This window comes from Brachyhypopomus gauderio, chromosome 3, assembly GCF_052324685.1.
Source record: "Brachyhypopomus gauderio isolate BG-103 chromosome 3, BGAUD_0.2, whole genome shotgun sequence".
Classification (NCBI taxonomy): domain Eukaryota; kingdom Metazoa; phylum Chordata; class Actinopteri; order Gymnotiformes; family Hypopomidae; genus Brachyhypopomus; species Brachyhypopomus gauderio.
In genome coordinates this window covers 29,772,413-29,790,525 of record NC_135213.1, presented here as the reverse complement: position 1 = coordinate 29,790,525, position 18,113 = coordinate 29,772,413, and the positions used below count along the sequence as shown (strand labels likewise).

Sequence of the window (18,113 nt, the reverse complement as noted above, 5' to 3'; positions counted from 1 at the left end):
AATGTCACATTAAGTTCACCTCTAAAATATATTTTAGGTTAATCCTGAAATTCACACAAAAGCCAACTATCCCTAACTTTTTGTGTGTAGTGTATACTCTCACACACACACACACACACACACAACAGAGCCTTTTGTTATTTTGCTCTTCAAGTGTAATACTCGAGATGAGTATGAAGTTAAATGTGCAGTGTTGCCTCAAAGACAAACGTACATTGGAGCAATGTAACGATTGTCGTGCGGCCGAGGGAGCACCATGTAGCGATTGTTGTAAAATAAATGGGTCTTATTTTTTACATTGAGGGGGCGGGACACCTCGACTGAGGGGGCGACGCCCCCATTCGCCCCCCCGTGGCGCCCTGGCCCTGAATAATATATACATATGTTTGGGGCTTGTGTGCAAATCCTTTACTAGTCAGTTGAAATCTGGGAGCAGTGGACAACTGCCAAGATGTACCATCAGTGATTTGTGGACAGTAATATATTGTGTTCAGTCATCCAATTCAATGGACCCACTATAGGGTTTTAATAAAATCATTTGGTCTATATGCCTCATAACATTTAAGATGTTTGAAAACGTTTACATACAATGAGGTAAACAAGGTAACCAGGTTAAAGGAGAGAAAAAGAGACCAGCACGTTGACTCTCTAATAATTCAGTTTAGTGCAGTATATCGGCTATTTATTAACCAATACAATGTGTAATTTGTAATCCACCATTTTATTTTATACATTATATTAAATGTGACAGAAGATAAATCATAAACTAAACTGAAGTGATTTCACACAGGTTATTTCTCCATATATGTTGCATTATAGAAAGGTATACCCATGTCTCCAGTAAAACAACTGCAATGCAATAACCTTCAGTAGCTCACCACATTAAACACATATTCACTTCATAAGAGTACAGTTCAAGTAATAGTGTTTTTCCTTTACATGCAAAGATCAGTGCCAATAACATTTCATGACATTATGGTGATAAACAGATATCCAGAAAACTGAATAAATGTAGCTCAGTGTCTAATGTAATCTTCTAATTCCTGAGAATATAAAAATGTAGATAATTATAATGGATTATTAACAGTCATTGAAGTATGTACACCATAGTTTGTTTTAAATAAAGTTTCTTTTGTGTATCACAAAGTTACAGTGTTTAACTAATCCTACATTTATAAATAAATATCTTCAGGTTATTAAATATCATCAGCATAAAAGCATAGAGTACCGTAATGCACTTCTACATATTTCAGTGTATAATAATCTGCAGCATAGGTCATTTGCTGGCTTGGCAGGAATGAGATGGGTCAGGACTACAAGCCCCAACCTTGGCTGCCGAGACTAGAAGTCAAAGCATCAATTTTACTAAGGGCTTTTACAGAACCCTGAATCAGTGTAATGTCATCAGCTTGTCATCAAGCTTTTTGTCCTATTTACAATTTCTGACATTGTGACAAATTCGTACAACCCAGGAAACAAACAGCAGAGGAGCCACGTGGGTAGTGTGGAATGGGACGTTAAATCAATGCACTGACATTCCTCCAGAAATCCCATCATGAACGTTTGAAATTGAAGGTCTTTCAGGATATGCTACAAAGGTATTATTTCATTTGGAGTAGGTATGTGTGCAAAAAGTGCATGTGGAGGTAGGCATGCACACAAGACTTGATACATATTTTTTGTATGTTTTGTGTATAGACCAAATATATTCTAGTCAGTTTGTTTAAGAGTGGATGAACTTTGAGTTCAAAAGAAATGAAGTATTTTTTTATACATATCCAACTCAAATGCAGTTTTACTGCACATCATACTGGTCATTTAAAAAGAGAGATCAAATGTTAACAAAGTGACCCAACCGGAGCAACAATAACACCTACAAACAAATCAAACAAAAAATGTTGCGTCTTAGATTCAAAGAGGTTAACATTATTACAGCCATCAAATAACAACATGCCTGAGACTGGCAAACAGCAGAGGAGCCCATCACACCCAGTACTGATTGTGCTGCAAGGTGGGTTTAGTGGTACTGCAGAACTCTAAGGTGTCTAAGGTGCAGAGAGCCATGGATGGCCCATAAGCAGTGTTTCCACTCCCTGTCCGAAGTTTAGTCAGGGCTGGACTACCGGGGTTGCTTGGGCTGAGAGGGGTGACGGTCACTAAAGGAACTTTCGTGTTCCTCTCCGAGTGGCCTTGATGGGACCTGCTGTTAGGACTTGCTGGAGTGACAGACGCACCCATCACAGGTTTCTGCTTTTTCTGCTGGTTTCGCCTCAAGAGCAGCACCAGCACTACCACTATTACCAGAAGCAGAAGAGCTAGCAATGGAAGAACAATGATCATTGGGTTGGTGGAGCTTCCCCGGGGTGCTGACTCAACTCTTACTGGAGTGTGCCCCACAGGAATGATTTCCTGTCCACGAGTTGTTTTAGGAATAGTACTCGCATTTGTGTTGCCATGGTTTGAGCTACCCCAGCGACTGCGGCCTTTAAACTTTGGCACAGCCTTGGTCACCTGCTGTGAGATTTGAACTAAAGAAGATGTGGAAGGGAGACCAGATCCTATCACTGTTGTCAGACCTGATGAAACAGGACTACTTGTGTATGATGGGAGAGCCGTGATCATGAGAGCAGAATCAAGTGGCACAATGGTGAAGAAAAATTCCCCATTTGCAGGTTGGAGATTGTCAGCTTTTACAATAAATCTGAACGAGTCATTGACCACCTGGACACCAGTAAGGTTTGCCTTTACCTCAATTGCCAGTTTTTCTTGCTGTAGTTCACTAAAAACAAATGCCCTCACATCTTCGGCATCGTTACCCTTGTTGGGTTCTATGTATAAAATCTTGCCAAACATCGGAGGGGACAGGACTTCAAATAGTGGATCACTGCCACTCATCAATGCAAGTTCAGAGACATTCAGATAATCTGCCCTGAGCTTACTGCGGATTCCATTTGGAATCTGTACACTTTCTCCATACCTTATCAAAGGTTTTACAGTGATATTAACTACTTGATCAGTCAGGTTTGTCTCTGATGTGAAGGCGGTGAACTCAAAGTTATCCTGGGAGGACACAAGATTGACCATGTGATAACTTAGTCTGAGTGTTTGCAGATCCCCCTGATCAAAAGCAGAAACCTCTTCATTGTCCAACAGGAGTTTACCATATCTTGGAGGAGATGTTATTTTGTAGTGGACTGTGGTGTTTTTCCCATTGGTCACTGCAGTCAGATGTGACTCGTTGAGCACCACTGTTGTTTGCCCCTGTTCCAACACCACCTCTGTATGACTGATAAGTGATATAGCGATCTCCAGCACCTCCAAGTTAAAGAGTTTGTAGACTGGACGGTGTTGGCCATCCGTGACACTGAAATAGAACACCCCAGACATAGGGCTGCCATCTTGGACAAAGACGACCTCGCCATTGTTGATCTGGGCTTGAGAAAAAGCATCAGCTGATACATTCAAGTTTCCTGCAAGAGCAAGGTAACCATTGCTAGGTCTACTGATCACAGTATACTGAATTTGATCAGGGGGGTTGTCCAAGTCTACCACGTTCAAATGGCTGGGTCCGAGAGCCACAACGTCCCCTTGGACTACTTTGAGGCTCGGAGCCTTGGTTTTCAGGACGGGTGGCTGATCATTCACTGGGCTGATAGTAATGTTGAACACCTCCTCCACCACTTCCCTGTCATCTGCAGGGAGTTGGGCAGGCTTGCTCTTCAGGTTGAGGAAAGCGTTGAAGACAAAATGGTCATGTAAGGTTTCCGAATCGTCGTGCTGATAGGTTATTCCATATTTGTTCAAGATGAACTGAGAGAAGAAGGATTTTTCCTTTGTGAGGTTCCTTTCGCCAACAACAATGACACCATGTTGAGGCAAAGACTCGACCTGATACCAAACCTCGTAAGAATGGCGACGTGGCTCAGGCTGCTTGGTAAGGAGATTAGATGCATCCAGCATTGCTTTGTCAATAACGATGTTGTGTCCTTCCATTACCACAGCCCCTGGAACATAAAACACATTATTCTTAATACTTCTTGGATGAAATCAGATATAGCCTATGAAGTAAATAATTAATTACTTAATAATTAGTACCACTAGTACTGAATAATAAATGAATGGTTGAATTTACTTTTTTTAACATCACTAATGTAAATAATGTATGTCAGAGGGAGCTGAGAACAGTGAATCTATAGGTTTTGTACCTGTGTTTTTCAGAAGGACTGACTGTCGTTCAGGTTCAGCGTTTTCATAAGAGATATGAATATCAAAGGTCTGATCCTCAAGGCTAGCAGGCGGTGATGACGCGGTGAATGTGAACTTGTCTAATAACACCCATTCCACCGAGTTCACATTCTGTTCATATGCCACCTCACCTTGGTCTACCTGGAATGATTGTATACATCACAGGTGAAATATCATTTTGGGCTTTATGGCAAGATATTAGATACTCTGGTAGAAAATATGAAATGCTAGAAACTCTCAGAGCTTGTAATGTAATATAAATAAATAACTATTCAATTTATGATTCCATTCCAGATTCTATGCTAAGTCCATCTTCCCATAAACCACTATAACAGTCCCCCCCAGCAGGACTGAACTACAAGATTCAGGCAATCTCCTGATTTACCCTTCCCCCAGCAACTATCCAAAGAATGGACAACATCCCCTTTCAGCGAGAGGATCACAGATGGGAAACAAATTCATAATTTATTAGCTTGCACTATTCCATAGATAGAACACAAGGTTTTACAGTTCTCACCATTTTTTGTGTGAAGGATGTAATCTCTGTTTTGGGGTCAGCTGCCTTCACATTCATCAGTTTTCCAAATGTCGGCGGATTAATGACAGTGAAAAGAATGGTGCGGTTTGAGCCGCGTTTATCATCGTTGGTTACTGCTCTGAGGACCTCTTTTGAAATGGAAGTTAAAGAGCCTATATGGGGAGCAGGAATAAACATTACCCTGAACACACTACAGCTGGTGAAAATGCAGACAAAACAACAGCAAATGACTGGCATATGCTATAAACACAACCACACTGTTGTGTGCTTGGATTGTTTGATGTTTGACTGCTATAGCTATCAGTGGCATTACCTTCCATACACTTGCGTATATCTGTGCTATGGATAGCAGGAAAAGCCAAACTTCTATGCCAATTAAGGGTCCCTACTTCATATCCACAGCTTCCAAAACATAAGTAGATTTAGAAAGAACAAACAGGATTCTGTTTTAGCTCTCTCTACCACATTTAAAGTAATGGTAGAGGGACAGTTTGAAGGTTTACTCAGGGGAATACTGCTAAAATACAGCCATAGCATTTCCCTTTCCACCGTAGACACACAAAAATGTCTTTCATCAGAACTAAATGAAGGTCTTCCTGTTTCCACATATATATATAGTTTTTATGTCATAATTATACCCGAAATGAATACATCGCAGTGACACCGATATAGCTAATAGCAAAACATATAAAACAAGCAAACATTTTAATAACATCTAGCTGGACACAAACACTCTAAGGGTTAACGTGACACTTTTTTTGCTGTACTTCAGCACTGTATAACCTTGTGAGGCACTTCCTCGTTATCACTACCATTACATTATTTATTTAGTCAAGGCCACAAAGCTCCGCGTACATCACTCCTCGCAGAATGACCACAGGAACAGCAGATTAAAAGCCAGACATAAAGGTAGACCAGAAGCATTTACGCTTACATCATTAACGACAGAAGGAATGAATTAACAAAAATAATGAATGAATTAACAAAAATAAAAGGAAGGGAAGAAACAAGACTAACACAATGTTTAACTTGACCTTTTCTTTCTCTTTTTAGTCAGTTTTGTCTGTTTGGCCTAATGTATACACAAGTGATTGTGGCAAGCTGTTTAACAGACATTCTACCCTAGGGCAGAATGTAGCGGGGGGGTTGTCACTTAAGCAGAAAGTTGTGAAAATATAGCAGACACTGCACCCTTTCCCACGTCACAGTAAAGTATGGTCAACATCTGATGTAGCCCAGTGTAATAGCAGATACCAGACAGAGCCTGAAACCCCCTCCTGAATGTGCCCATAACTTACTGCCAGTATATCCTACAGTAGAGAGAAGACGTCCTACAGCTGCTATGCATATTTCCCCAGACAATACTATGTGTGGGCAGCTGTTCTCAGCTCTGGATTTTAAATCTGGACTATGACTAAGAGTTTCAAAATGACACCCGCAATCATTTCACATCAACCTGTTTACTACTCAGAAAGTTACACTATGTGTTGTTGCATGGATTTCATGTATTATACAATCAGTTAAAGGATTAGATGGTATAAGACCAAATGACTAACACAGACTCATGGGACTGATTTAGCTTTGAGGAAGGAAGAAGCCTTTTTTGACACGTCTGAGGATATGAACTGGTACGGCTAAAGGAAGGCTCTAAATGCCACGCCCTCGTCTGGAACTGCCATGTAATCTTAATAGTGCCAATGGGAAGTAGAACAGCTAGTCCTGTGTTCCATTACCAAAGCATACATAAAGATGTTTATCATATGGTACTGAATGTTCTGCAAATGCCCCCCTCTTTCTCTACACACGACAGACTTCCCTTCTAATCTTTGTGCAATCTACATCTACATAGTATGCTGTTTTATATTCTCCAGGATTAACATGAATTGACAGTTTTGTTTAGTTTTTTTTTACCTGGAAACACTTTGAGGGGGCCACTCTTTTCTAGATGAAGAACCAGAGCACGAGCTGTGACACTGAATATCTGTCTTGATGTGAAGTTCACACCATCATTGACCTGGAAGTGAAAGCCTCCAGCCATGGCACCTGGACAACACCAGATGAAAACACAATTTTTAAAAAAGGATGTTTATTCAGAAAATGCAAAATGTAATTGTAGTTTGACTTACATGGAGGAAAATTACAATTTCTTAAGTTACCATGATATAACTGAAAAGCTGTGCTAAATCTATTTGCTATCAACACCTGGACATGTAGACAAAAGCAAAAGAAAAGCAAGACAACTGTGCTGGATTTTAAGCAGTGCCTGTAAAACAATGAGTAAACAGCATTTCAACTGTCAGTCTTATGTTGTCTAATCTTGCTTAAGCACCTAATACTTGACATCATGCCATCAGTCATATAATCATATAGTCATATTTAGTCATATAATGATTCACCAAACTTAAAATAACTTCCTGATGATTACTTATTTTCTGGCACAAAAGAACACGTAAGATTACGTTTAGTGAGAAAGTGAACTGAACATGATCTGTGTTTTTTAACGTCTTGCTGGATAGTGGATCATCTTACCACTATGCACAAACAGTAGCTGGCCCTGGTCAATGTCGGCCTGGGTGAAGTCCATGATTGGCCTGGTGGGGGCGCTCTTCAGTGCCAAGTGTCCATTACTCGGCTGAGTGGTGATGTATCGGAGCTCCTCTGGCTCACTGTCCTCATCCTCTGCGTTCATATCTTCCTGGGTGATTTGTGTGATAGAGCCAACCCAAACCTGAACACATGGACAAGAATAATAGTGAGCTCTAGTATCAAATTACAAGCAGAATTATAATATATAGCAGACTAGAACCGATTCTAAGATTTATTGTATAAAGTGCCAGTTGCCTTCTGAAATAAGCAAACTGTACAATTATTACCTTACCTTGATGAAAAAGTGCGTGTTTATTATTTACTGGAATTACACTGCAGTTCATACATTGTTATTAATATTTATATTGTTATATGTAATTATTGTGGTGGAGTGGAAATCTAAAATATATAAAACTCTGATGTTGTTGAATTGGAAGGTACATTAGAGGATACACACACACACACACACACACACACACACACACACACACACACACACACACACACACACACACACACACACACACACACATATATTCCAGTTGTGTGTGTGAAAAGTGTGAAAACACCCTATTGTTGTTATGAACATTGTTCAGTAATGACCCTAACTGAGTTTTCACATCTGAGACTGTTGCTGAACAACAATTTGCAGATGCTCATCCCAATCTGTTACCCAATTAAACAACTTTTCCTCGAGGACTGAACTGTATCTGTGTCTATCCATCTTGCCTTCAACCATTTCCAGTTTCTCAGTCCTTGCTAATGAAAAGCATTCTGACAAAATGATGCTTCCACCACCATGCTTCACTGTGGGGATGGTGTTCTTCACTATAGGGACGAACTGTATTGTTTTAATGTCGCAGTTTCTAATTACGGGACTTCTAATGGATATGGGTTTCATCAACACTGCAACAGTGGGGAATACTTATACAAAGTATGTGTTGTGTGTTCTATTTGCAAATTGTTTTTTATATCATTCCCCTCCACTACTTTAATATAATGATCTAGGTTGTGTGAATTCATAACTTTATCCCAAATAAATCTATTTTCAGACTGTAGACCTACAAAATGTGTTAGAGTACTCACTACATGTGATATAGTAATGAGACGGAGTCATCTTCTTTGCTTTCAGGAAACCACAACATCCTGTGAAATCTCATATCACTTCAGTTGCTTATGCATTCATGTTCTATTATAGAAGAACTCCAAAGTAAGTGCACTGTCACTGTGTGTCATTTCTGTAAAGTCCAAATATGAATTATGTGTGGAGATTGTAACCTAAGTATTAATTAGGTGATGAAACAGGTTTTTTAAAATGTAATCTTTGAGAGTAAGGTCAACAAGTGTAAGGGTGAGACTGGAAATGACTGGTATGCATCCATGTATGAACAAATGCATCAGAACTTCCTGTGAATATGTGAATGTGTCAGTATGGCAAGACCATTTCCACAAGCATAGCACACTTTATCTTTATGACAATGTTGTCAAATGTAGAAGCAGAGAGCCCCCTTGTGGATATTATATATATTAGCAAAACCCATATAAAAAAGACATAGAACCTCATAGAAATTCAGTCTGTGGTCTCCTGAGTGAAATAGGTTTACATTATACCCCAGTTAGTAAGTAATTCAACATGGGAAAAACGCATGTTGCCAGTGTTATTTTGTGCAGACTCAATCAATATTTCAGCAGACTAATCCTTTAATTTCATAGAACTTGTCTATGGAATGCCACGAGGAATCCAAAGAATCTGGGACTGAGATTTCCATCCCCTCTTAGTGCCCCTGAAATTAGGTCTGTCCTGCCTTTGGAGACGGTACATGAGCACATGAAAATTGCTCACTTCATCAAAAGTGTTACTCTGATGTGCTCAGGGTAAATTAAAATCTAACTTAAAAATATCAGTATGAAATTTCACTCTACTAAATCCAGAATTTAACTATACATCTCAAATAAAAGCTATAAATATAAGCTTGATTTTGTCAAATGCATCTTGCTATGTTAGCATACTCTACACTAAATGGTAAATAGAGCCTGAGACACCTTTCCAAATCAGGTATATTAAGTGAAGCAATAAGATATTGTGCACCCACCCTGAGGACTTTGTTGGCTGTGACAACCGGAGGCTCATCGTTGACAGGTATGACTTGGACATAAACTGTCCGGGGCGCACTATATTTCCTCAGGTTTGTGTCATTGGCTGTAATTGTGAAGTGGTCCTCTAATGTTTCAGAGTTGTCATGGACATAGTAGATAAACTCCTGCTCCACCTGTGTCAATGTAATGAAAGCAAAAAAAAAGCATCACAATATGAATACATGTTATATAATGACTGAAACTAAATGAACTGAAATGAAATGAAACCAAATGAATTTATATTGCAATTGGGAGTACGGCTGTTGCATCACTTCTGAAAACACATGCTTGACTCAAAATGTAATACATCACTTTCAGTGATAGACTGACTTGTGTGATAAGCAACTGTAACTCTCAGTTTGATTAAACTAATGTTTTGTAGAAAGAGTTACTTTCAGGCAATAACTAAATGTCTTAATATAGATTTTTTACATTAAACGTTTTCAAATTTTACCTGTTTCCTGGTAAAATAAGTTGTGGGTATCCCTGGAAAACGAGAATTTTCAATACGACCATGAATGGGTCCCTCCGACACAAAGTATACAAAATGGAGGCCAGCAAAATGCTGACTGGAGACCCTGATGGTGTTTTCTGTAAGTGCCTTGGCTGCTCCTTCTTTCAGAGTGATATTGGAGACCTCAACAGGTATGAAGTGAGGGATGATATCCACATACAAAATGATGTCACTGACTTCTGCAACTCCATTGCTGGCTTCCAGAATGAAAGAGTCGTTGACTTGGTTGGGCATTATCTGTACATACTGAATGTTGCCAGCATTAATGTCTTGTTGTGTAAAGGCCACCAATGGCTTTTCCTCAGTTCCCTGGTATCTATCTTCACCATCAACAAAAACACGCAGGTATCCATAAGTTGGAGCAACTTTGACACTGAAGATGATCTCTGAAGGGATATTTGCTTCATGAGTGACCTGGAAAATAAAGGCCAACAAACACATGACATCTATGTGGATAAATCAATGGATAAATATCACAATGTTATGCAAAGTTATCAATGCTGTTAAGCAGGAAAATACAAAAGTGAAAAATACACTAAACCAAAGCCAATCATGAAAAACATTTAATAATAAATTACCTCGAGTGTTGTATGTTCAATCTTCACGGGCTTTCCCTCTTCTACCAGCAAGGGTTTGTGGTGAAAAATGGCAGGGGGTCTCTGGTGTTTTTCCAGGTACACTTTAACACTGATTTTGGCTTCCAGGTGCAACCCTTTTGCTTTCACTAGGACACTGAAAAAGTCACCCAAAGTCTTGCTGTCATCATGGCGATAAGACAGCAACATATTCTTCAACATATGTTGGTTGAAAAAATCTATTTTCTTGTCTTTTAAAAACAGCCCGCCATGTTTTGGACCATCATGAATCTCAAATGTGATTTCACTGTCTTCTCTGATGTCCAGGTTTGAGATCACACTAAAATTGGCGTTGCTGAATGTCTTGGCGTGCCCCTTCTGGACCAGCAACCCTGTATTGTTGGCAACCTTCAGGTATGGGTCCTGGGTGCTAATATCCAGCAGAGAGGAAACATAGTGCTTCCCATCGGAAACAAAGAACACAAAGCGGCCTGAGCTTGCACCACGATGAATAAACAAAACACGCTTCTGTTCAAGGTCTTCTTGGCGAAACTGGTACAGCTTGTGAGAAGTATCGTTCACAAGCACCAGATCTCCCACAGGTATACCACGGCGGGTATAGATAAGCTGTCCATCACTGAAATCTGAGTCACCATCGTGGTAACACAGGTCATCCACAGTCAGCAGTTTTTGGCCATCTCGGACAACATGGAAAACTTTGTCCACGGTGCGAACAGGCTTTTCATCATTAAGAAGCTGTATAGAGATGTTGAACAAACCTTCTTTGGAGCCAACCTCATCTTCATTCACAGAGATCTTGGCTAGTGGACTTGTAGAGGCTATAAAACTGAACTGATCATGAGTTGTTTCACTGTTGTCATGAACATACATAAGACGCTCCTCTAAGATATCTTGATACGTGAAAGAGACTAGTTTGTCAAACTCCTTGGATGAATTGGATAGGTTGATTCGTGCTAGTTTGCCATTTTTTGGACTCTTAGTAACTGTGTAGTACATTTCTTTAGTACTTAGTGTCTCAGCAAACAACTCATCTTTTGTGATGAGTTTGCTCTCACCTTCAAGGAGAGAAAGTCCTTTGTTTTTTATGAAAATGCTGTTGATGTCTGCCTTGATATTTATCGTGAATATATGGTTGGTTGAGTGGGCATATTTGGTGAACACTTGGAATTCAAAGTTGTCACTTGTATCCTCAGTTGGTCTATCCACCAGCTGATACTCCACTTTCATATTGGTAATATCCATTTGACTAAATGAAGAATTTTCCTCTAACTCCTGTTTATTCAGTAAAAGTATTCCTTTATTTGGAGAAGAGAGGAGCCTGAAATATAGCTCATCCTCAGTTACGTTCACACCATTTGCTGTTGCATACAGATGCTGTGGATCAATTGTTATTCTCCTAATTTTGTCCATTTCAACCATTTCATTCCTTTCTATAGTGTAATTTATCCATTTTATTTTTATGGTAAACACCAGCTGCTCAGTGGATTTTGACGCAATTGTGACTTTACACTTGAAGTGATCATTAATGTTACCTGACTGAACAGCCTTAAAGGTGCTAAGGTACCTCAAGCGTGCTTTCTCCAAAACTTTCTGAGAGAAATAATTAGTTAACTTCCATTCTCCATCAGAGTGGAGCCTCTGCAGCTCACCAAACCTTGGTGGATCAATAACATCATAACGAACATCTACCACTTGTCTCACTGCATTGGTTTGTACAGCTAATTGATTGGTGCTTATTATACCCATTTCTCCTTGAGTCACCTCCAGCCCAGTGTTGTTTGCAACGGTGTACACCAATCCAACAGCCATAATTCTTAGCACCACTGTGTTGCTGACTTTCTCTCCATCACTAACCCTCAAGGCTATTCTAGAATTCCTTACTCCTGTGTGGACATAGTTAATCTTTCCAGCTACTAGAGCAGAGTGAGGGAAGGAACTGACAGACTGACCAGGGTTATCTTCCGTTTCCAAAAACCCAGCATCGGCATTGAGATTTCCCAATACAGAATAACCCAAGTCTGCAAAGCTGCTGTCTACATCTGTGGCTTTCAACACATTGGTACTGAGCTTCTTTCTAGAGTTCTCAAGAAGAACAAAGAGATTCCCCTCAGGCAGACTCAGTTCAGGGGCGTCATTAGTGGGTGTTACTGTAATATTGAATCTGTACAACTTATGTCCCTTCAGATAGCTTGGTGTTTCTTTTCTGCTACTGGAAAACACAGAGAACATGAAGTGATCGTGTGGGTCTTCAGAACCTCCATGGATGTACATCACTCTGCTATGCCACAGATCCAGCATGCTAAACGTGTTCTCTTCTTGCTCCTGGTCCAAATCAAACCTAAGCTGGCCGTGCACTGGCTGCTCTTCAATCCTGAATGTGATCTGAGACTGGCGGATGCCGAGCTTTTTGAAATCCAAATTGACTTTTATATGTTTTGAGTCCAAGGATCCACGTCCACCCTCTGGCACAACAAGGTCTCGAAGCTGCACGAAATTTTGCCCATACTTCTTGACGAGCCCTTGCGCAAGAGTGGACATATCTATAGGGGGTAACTCAGTGACAGTGCCGAGAAAGGTCCCAGACACAGTGGCTGGGCCCGTAGTGGTGCTCATCTCAAGATCTTTCTCTGGTTCACAGCCAATGGAGATGTCTTTGGTTACCACAGCATTGGGAAGTCCTGTTGAGACACCATTGACCTTGACATTCCTAAAACATCCTTTGAAGGAGCCACCTTTAATGCGCTTCCCAGCCACTGATGCCAAGCCGACCTTTTTCACTTCAGCACGAGTGCTATCGTCAACCCCCCCGAGAAAAAGAAAGCCTTTTAACTGCAGGGCTTTTGATTTGGAAATTATACTAGACTTCACAGTCTCTGTGTCTACAGTTAGCTGCAAAGTTTTGGACGTAAAGTAGAGTTTAACATAGTGCCACTTTTTGTCATTGATGAAAGTTAGAGATCGTAGTTCTGTTTTCACACCATCTCTCCCCACCACAGCAGCTAACAAGCCTTCTTGAATCTCCATGGTTACAAAGTCTCCCTGTCGGGCAGAGCTGAACATAATGATTCCCTCTTTAGCTGAGGTATGTACAGAGCATTCAAAGAGCCACTCATGTTGTGCAGACCAAGTAGGAAGAGAGACGTATGCCCTGGAACTAAAAAAGCTGATCGGGTCATCTTCATTAGCAAAGAACTGGGGGCTGCATCCAAGGGAAACCTCATAGACATTCTTTAAGCCAGAGTATGACCTAAGTGAGGAGAGGAGGTTGTGTTGATTGAACACCACTTCCTCAAGGCACCCGCGAAAGCCGATAAGATCACTAGGGAGATAGACTTTGTCCAAGCCTCCTGCCCCACCAACATATAGACCATCCTTGATGCTGAGTTCTTGCTGTCGACTTGGTAGTTTCTGTGTGGTCTGGAAATGCTTGTCCACAGTGAAGGTGACATTATGCCGGTCATGGAGAAATTCAACCGTATGCCATGCAAAGTCATTCAGTGGGGTCCGCCTGTCTGAGCGCAGAATCCTCTCCCCAGAGCCAAGATCCAACCTTACCTATACATGAAGATCAAACCACTGTTACGCATGGCCAAAAATTGAAATGTTCAATTACACACACATATCCATCCATTAACATGATGATCCATCCATGACGAGGATCCCAGAATAGGAGTAGTTAGATGTAAACACTACCCTGGCAATAATCAACAGTCCTTTGGACACTTTCCAAGTATAAGTTCCAACATAGAGACAATAATATAAACCTATCTGACACTTAAAATAAACATAACTAAAAGTTTTTTTGAAGGCCTGATTATTTCATTTGTACACATCTGCAGAATGTGCCGATGTAATCTGATTTAACCTTTATGAGGACCCTGGCATCTTGCACTAAATGTAGTTTATTCTCTCATGATGTCATCATAGCTGACATTCTTTAGTAACTAAAATAGTGCAAACAAAACACTACATATATAGCCTAAACCTTACAACATCATACAAGACTTGAAGTGAGTTTAAATCTATTAAACAGAATAACAACTGATTAATAATGTATAAAGTTTTGCTATACCTTTCAGGCACATTTTTTGTGACACAGTAAAATAACCACATCATTTTGGCTGCTGTCTTTCTTTGTTTTCTTTGTTCTTTTTGTTCTACACTTCAGTAGCAGATCTGGATGATTCATGGATGCATCATAAACTTCAGCTTTGTTCTGATTCTCCCAGTGATCACCTGAAGGCATCTGACAGGCTGCATGGCAGTGAGTCTTACCCTCTAAAACCTAGGACCTGTCTATGAGCTCTGAGGCCTACATGACTTGCCTGTAGTTGGCCAGAGCTCAGCTCTAGCAGGAGGTAATCCGTCTGCCCCGCAGCCAGGAAGAGCACGCCTCTCTGGCTAGAGGTGCGGAAACGCATTCTGAGCGTGTTATGCCCAGATATCTCCACCGTCTTCAGATGCACATATCCATCACCATAGAAAGAGGCTGAAGAAAAGGAGAATATAACCTGCTGTTTTATAGGGTGTAAATGCAGTGTTAATAAATGTAAAATGTAAATGCCTTCACTGTCAGTCAAATGTTAGTTGTGCGTTTTATGTGCATTTTATCTCCTACAGTTTCTCAACAAATAGTATTTGTTTAATACAGAATAATGGAAATCTAAGGGGCCTGTTTTGGACTTTAGGCTCCTGAAGGCTTCATGAAGACTCCAACAACAACGGATTTGCTGAATACTTCCACTTTTTTGCTGAACTTTCATTAAACCTTTGACTAAACTATTTCCTGAATGTAAACTATAACCTGAATGAAAGTGGTAGCCTTCAGTGTTGGAATATTTCCCTTATTTTTTAACATAAAGTCTAAAGTTTCACATGACATGACAACTCCCGTGAAAATAAATTGCAGGAGGTTTGCACTCTGATTTACGGCAGAGGCCTGCTGGCTCCCAGCAGGCACTGTTATACAGCCATGCATGTTCTGACAAGCTCAGCCCTAATGACAACTTCTTCTCATCATAACACACTAACCTGGCCCTTTGGCCTTAGCCCTGTTGTCCACACAGGAGCCCCCGATCGCAGCTGTTTTCAGGTTTGTTCCTCAGCATTGCCCTGTAATATCCATAATGTGTTCTGCACTCTCATTTGCTCCTCTTCAAAGGTGTTACCTCAGTGCCTAAAACTCTCATGGGGCCTCATGAGTATTAGGTTTGTTTCATGTACTATCTACTTTAACACCAGGATGAGAAACAGTTTGTGTGCACCCATCAGAACACTTTTGGTTCTGGTAAACTCCACCCAGCTGGATCAGTCACATGAATCTGTCTGATATGTTTATGAAAAAGAGAGACCACTATGTTGGCAGAAATGTAATTACATTGTTTCTGGAAAAATGTCATATAGACCTTAAAGACAGGCCAGTCATCAAGTAGACAGGGCATGTCATCACACAGGAAATTAAGCCATTTATCTGACACTGGTGAACTCATAGGTATAAAGCCCACCTGCAAAAATGTCATCTGAAATTTTTGGATGAATCTGCATTCCACAAGAAAATCAGAATTTGTCATTTGTAATGTATCAGCAGGCCTATAACCATTCTTCTTCTTCTTCTTTCGGCAATTCCCGTTTAGGGGTCGCCACAGCAGATCAAACTCCTCCATCTGGCCCTGTCCTGAGTGTTCTCCACTGACACAGCAACAGCAAGCCTATAACCATTATTACCATTTATAGATTTGTTTAAGAAGGCCACACACATTATCGATAACATTCTTTAATTTAATCGGGAGCTCTTGGAAATACACAAGCCAAGTTGGAAGTTGGAAGTTAGCAGGCTGACTTGAGCACATGTTTCTCTTAGGAGAGAGCATGTCCATGCATTTACAGTCATTAGGGGCAGTCATGGTCTGGTGGTAGGAACTGGTCTTGTGACCGGAGGGTCGTGGGTTCGATTCCCAGACCTGAGGCCATGACTGAGGTGTCCTTGAGCAAGGCACCTAACCCCAACTACCCCCAAACCCAACGGCTCCGGGCTAGGGCTGCCCAACACTCTGAGCATGTGTGCACCACAGCCCCCTAGTAATCACTTGTGTGTGTGTGTGTGTGTGTGTTCTAACTGCACAGATGGGTAAAAGCGGTGAAAAATCACAATTGACAAATATGGCACATTTACAGATAAATTAAATAAGCCACCTTTTTGTGGATCCTGGGAAAGATACTGTACATATAATATAACTAATCCAATATAGTTATATATCTCTCGTTCATAATTCTTTATCATTTTAAGGGGTTTGGGCTTGTTTTAGGCTTCATATTTTAATTGTGACATTATATCATTAATTACTATGGTGTGAGTTTCCGTTATGAGAATGTAGATGGATTACTACGTGACTGAAGAAACCAGGACAGATCGAACAGAAATGGCCGGCCTCGGTTCACCTTAATGCAGCTACAGAACACCCTACAGAACATCCACTCAAAGTTAGCTGTAGGTAAGCGTATCACATTCTGATGGCATTGTTCGGCGCGTCTCGGATAAGCACTAAACAGCCTTCTCCCTACATCAGTGTGATACATTAACTCATCAGTGCAAACACCGGATTCTATATTTACTGCAATGTGTTGCCTTAAATGTTTTATAGCGATTTGAGGAAACTTTGAAGAACTTACCTCCTTCAGCTATTCCGACCAAAAGCGACAGTAGTCCGTATAAAAACAGAGTCTTCATTTTCAGCCGTTTCAAAATGTTATTTTCATTACGGACAGGAATTGAATCCCAGAAGGATTTGTGCCATTTCGTCTGTGAGCTAGTGGAAAAAATACTCAAAAACTCTTCACTTTAAAATCCATTAGCAAACTTGAGTGCAGCCCGTGGAAAGCCTGGCTCAGAGGCTCCGCCCACTCGAGCGTTCCCCGTGCTATGAACCCCCGTGCGGCTGTGCCGTGAGATTTGTTTTTGTTATCAGCGTAATTGCTTACATTAAGCATTAATATCTACATTTTAGTGCACAACCATTGCTCGTTGTCTCCAAAGTGATTTGGGTTCCTTATTGCAGCTGTTACATTCCTCCCCAGTTTGCTTGAACAGTTGTCCCAGCGCGGACCTGCTGCGTCAGGAAATAATAATCATCTGTAATAAAGTCGAATTTTAATGAAAACAGCAACTTAACTGTTAATAATGATTCAGATACATGTATCTGACTCATATTACAACTTCTAAAGTAAAAACTAGTTGACATAAACAAAATAAAAAAATGTAACAACAAAATCACTGTGAAAATGTAGCTTTTAAGTGTAGGGTTCATATATATATGTATATATATTCATATATATACACATACTTTTTATTCTGTTCTTCAAACTGCTCTTGTTCAGGTTTTAAGCGTGGAACGCGAAATTTTGTAGGACTATTTACCAAAATGTTTAATTGGAAAATATACAATGAAACCTATATTTGAAAGCTACATATATGCCAACTTTTTACTTGCGTTATCTAACC

At 40.4% G+C, this 18,113-nt stretch overlaps 1 protein-coding gene across 1 annotated transcript; it reads right to left on the bottom strand.

The window, feature by feature from the left end:
- Positions 1–703: 703 nt before the first annotated feature.
- On the bottom strand, positions 704–17,515 carry cspg4ba (chondroitin sulfate proteoglycan 4ba). Its single transcript, XM_077001056.1, has 10 exons — positions 17,285–17,515; positions 14,941–15,104; positions 10,598–14,170; positions 9,960–10,433; positions 9,463–9,639; positions 7,313–7,511; positions 6,695–6,826; positions 4,763–4,935; positions 4,206–4,386; positions 704–4,004 (listed from the first exon to the last, which is right to left on the bottom strand). Exons 1-10 carry the CDS (start codon positions 17,340–17,342, stop codon positions 1,984–1,986), a joined length of 7,152 nt encoding a protein of 2,383 aa, XP_076857171.1. The 5' UTR covers positions 17,343–17,515; the 3' UTR covers positions 704–1,983.
- Positions 17,516–18,113: the final 598 nt, after the last annotated feature.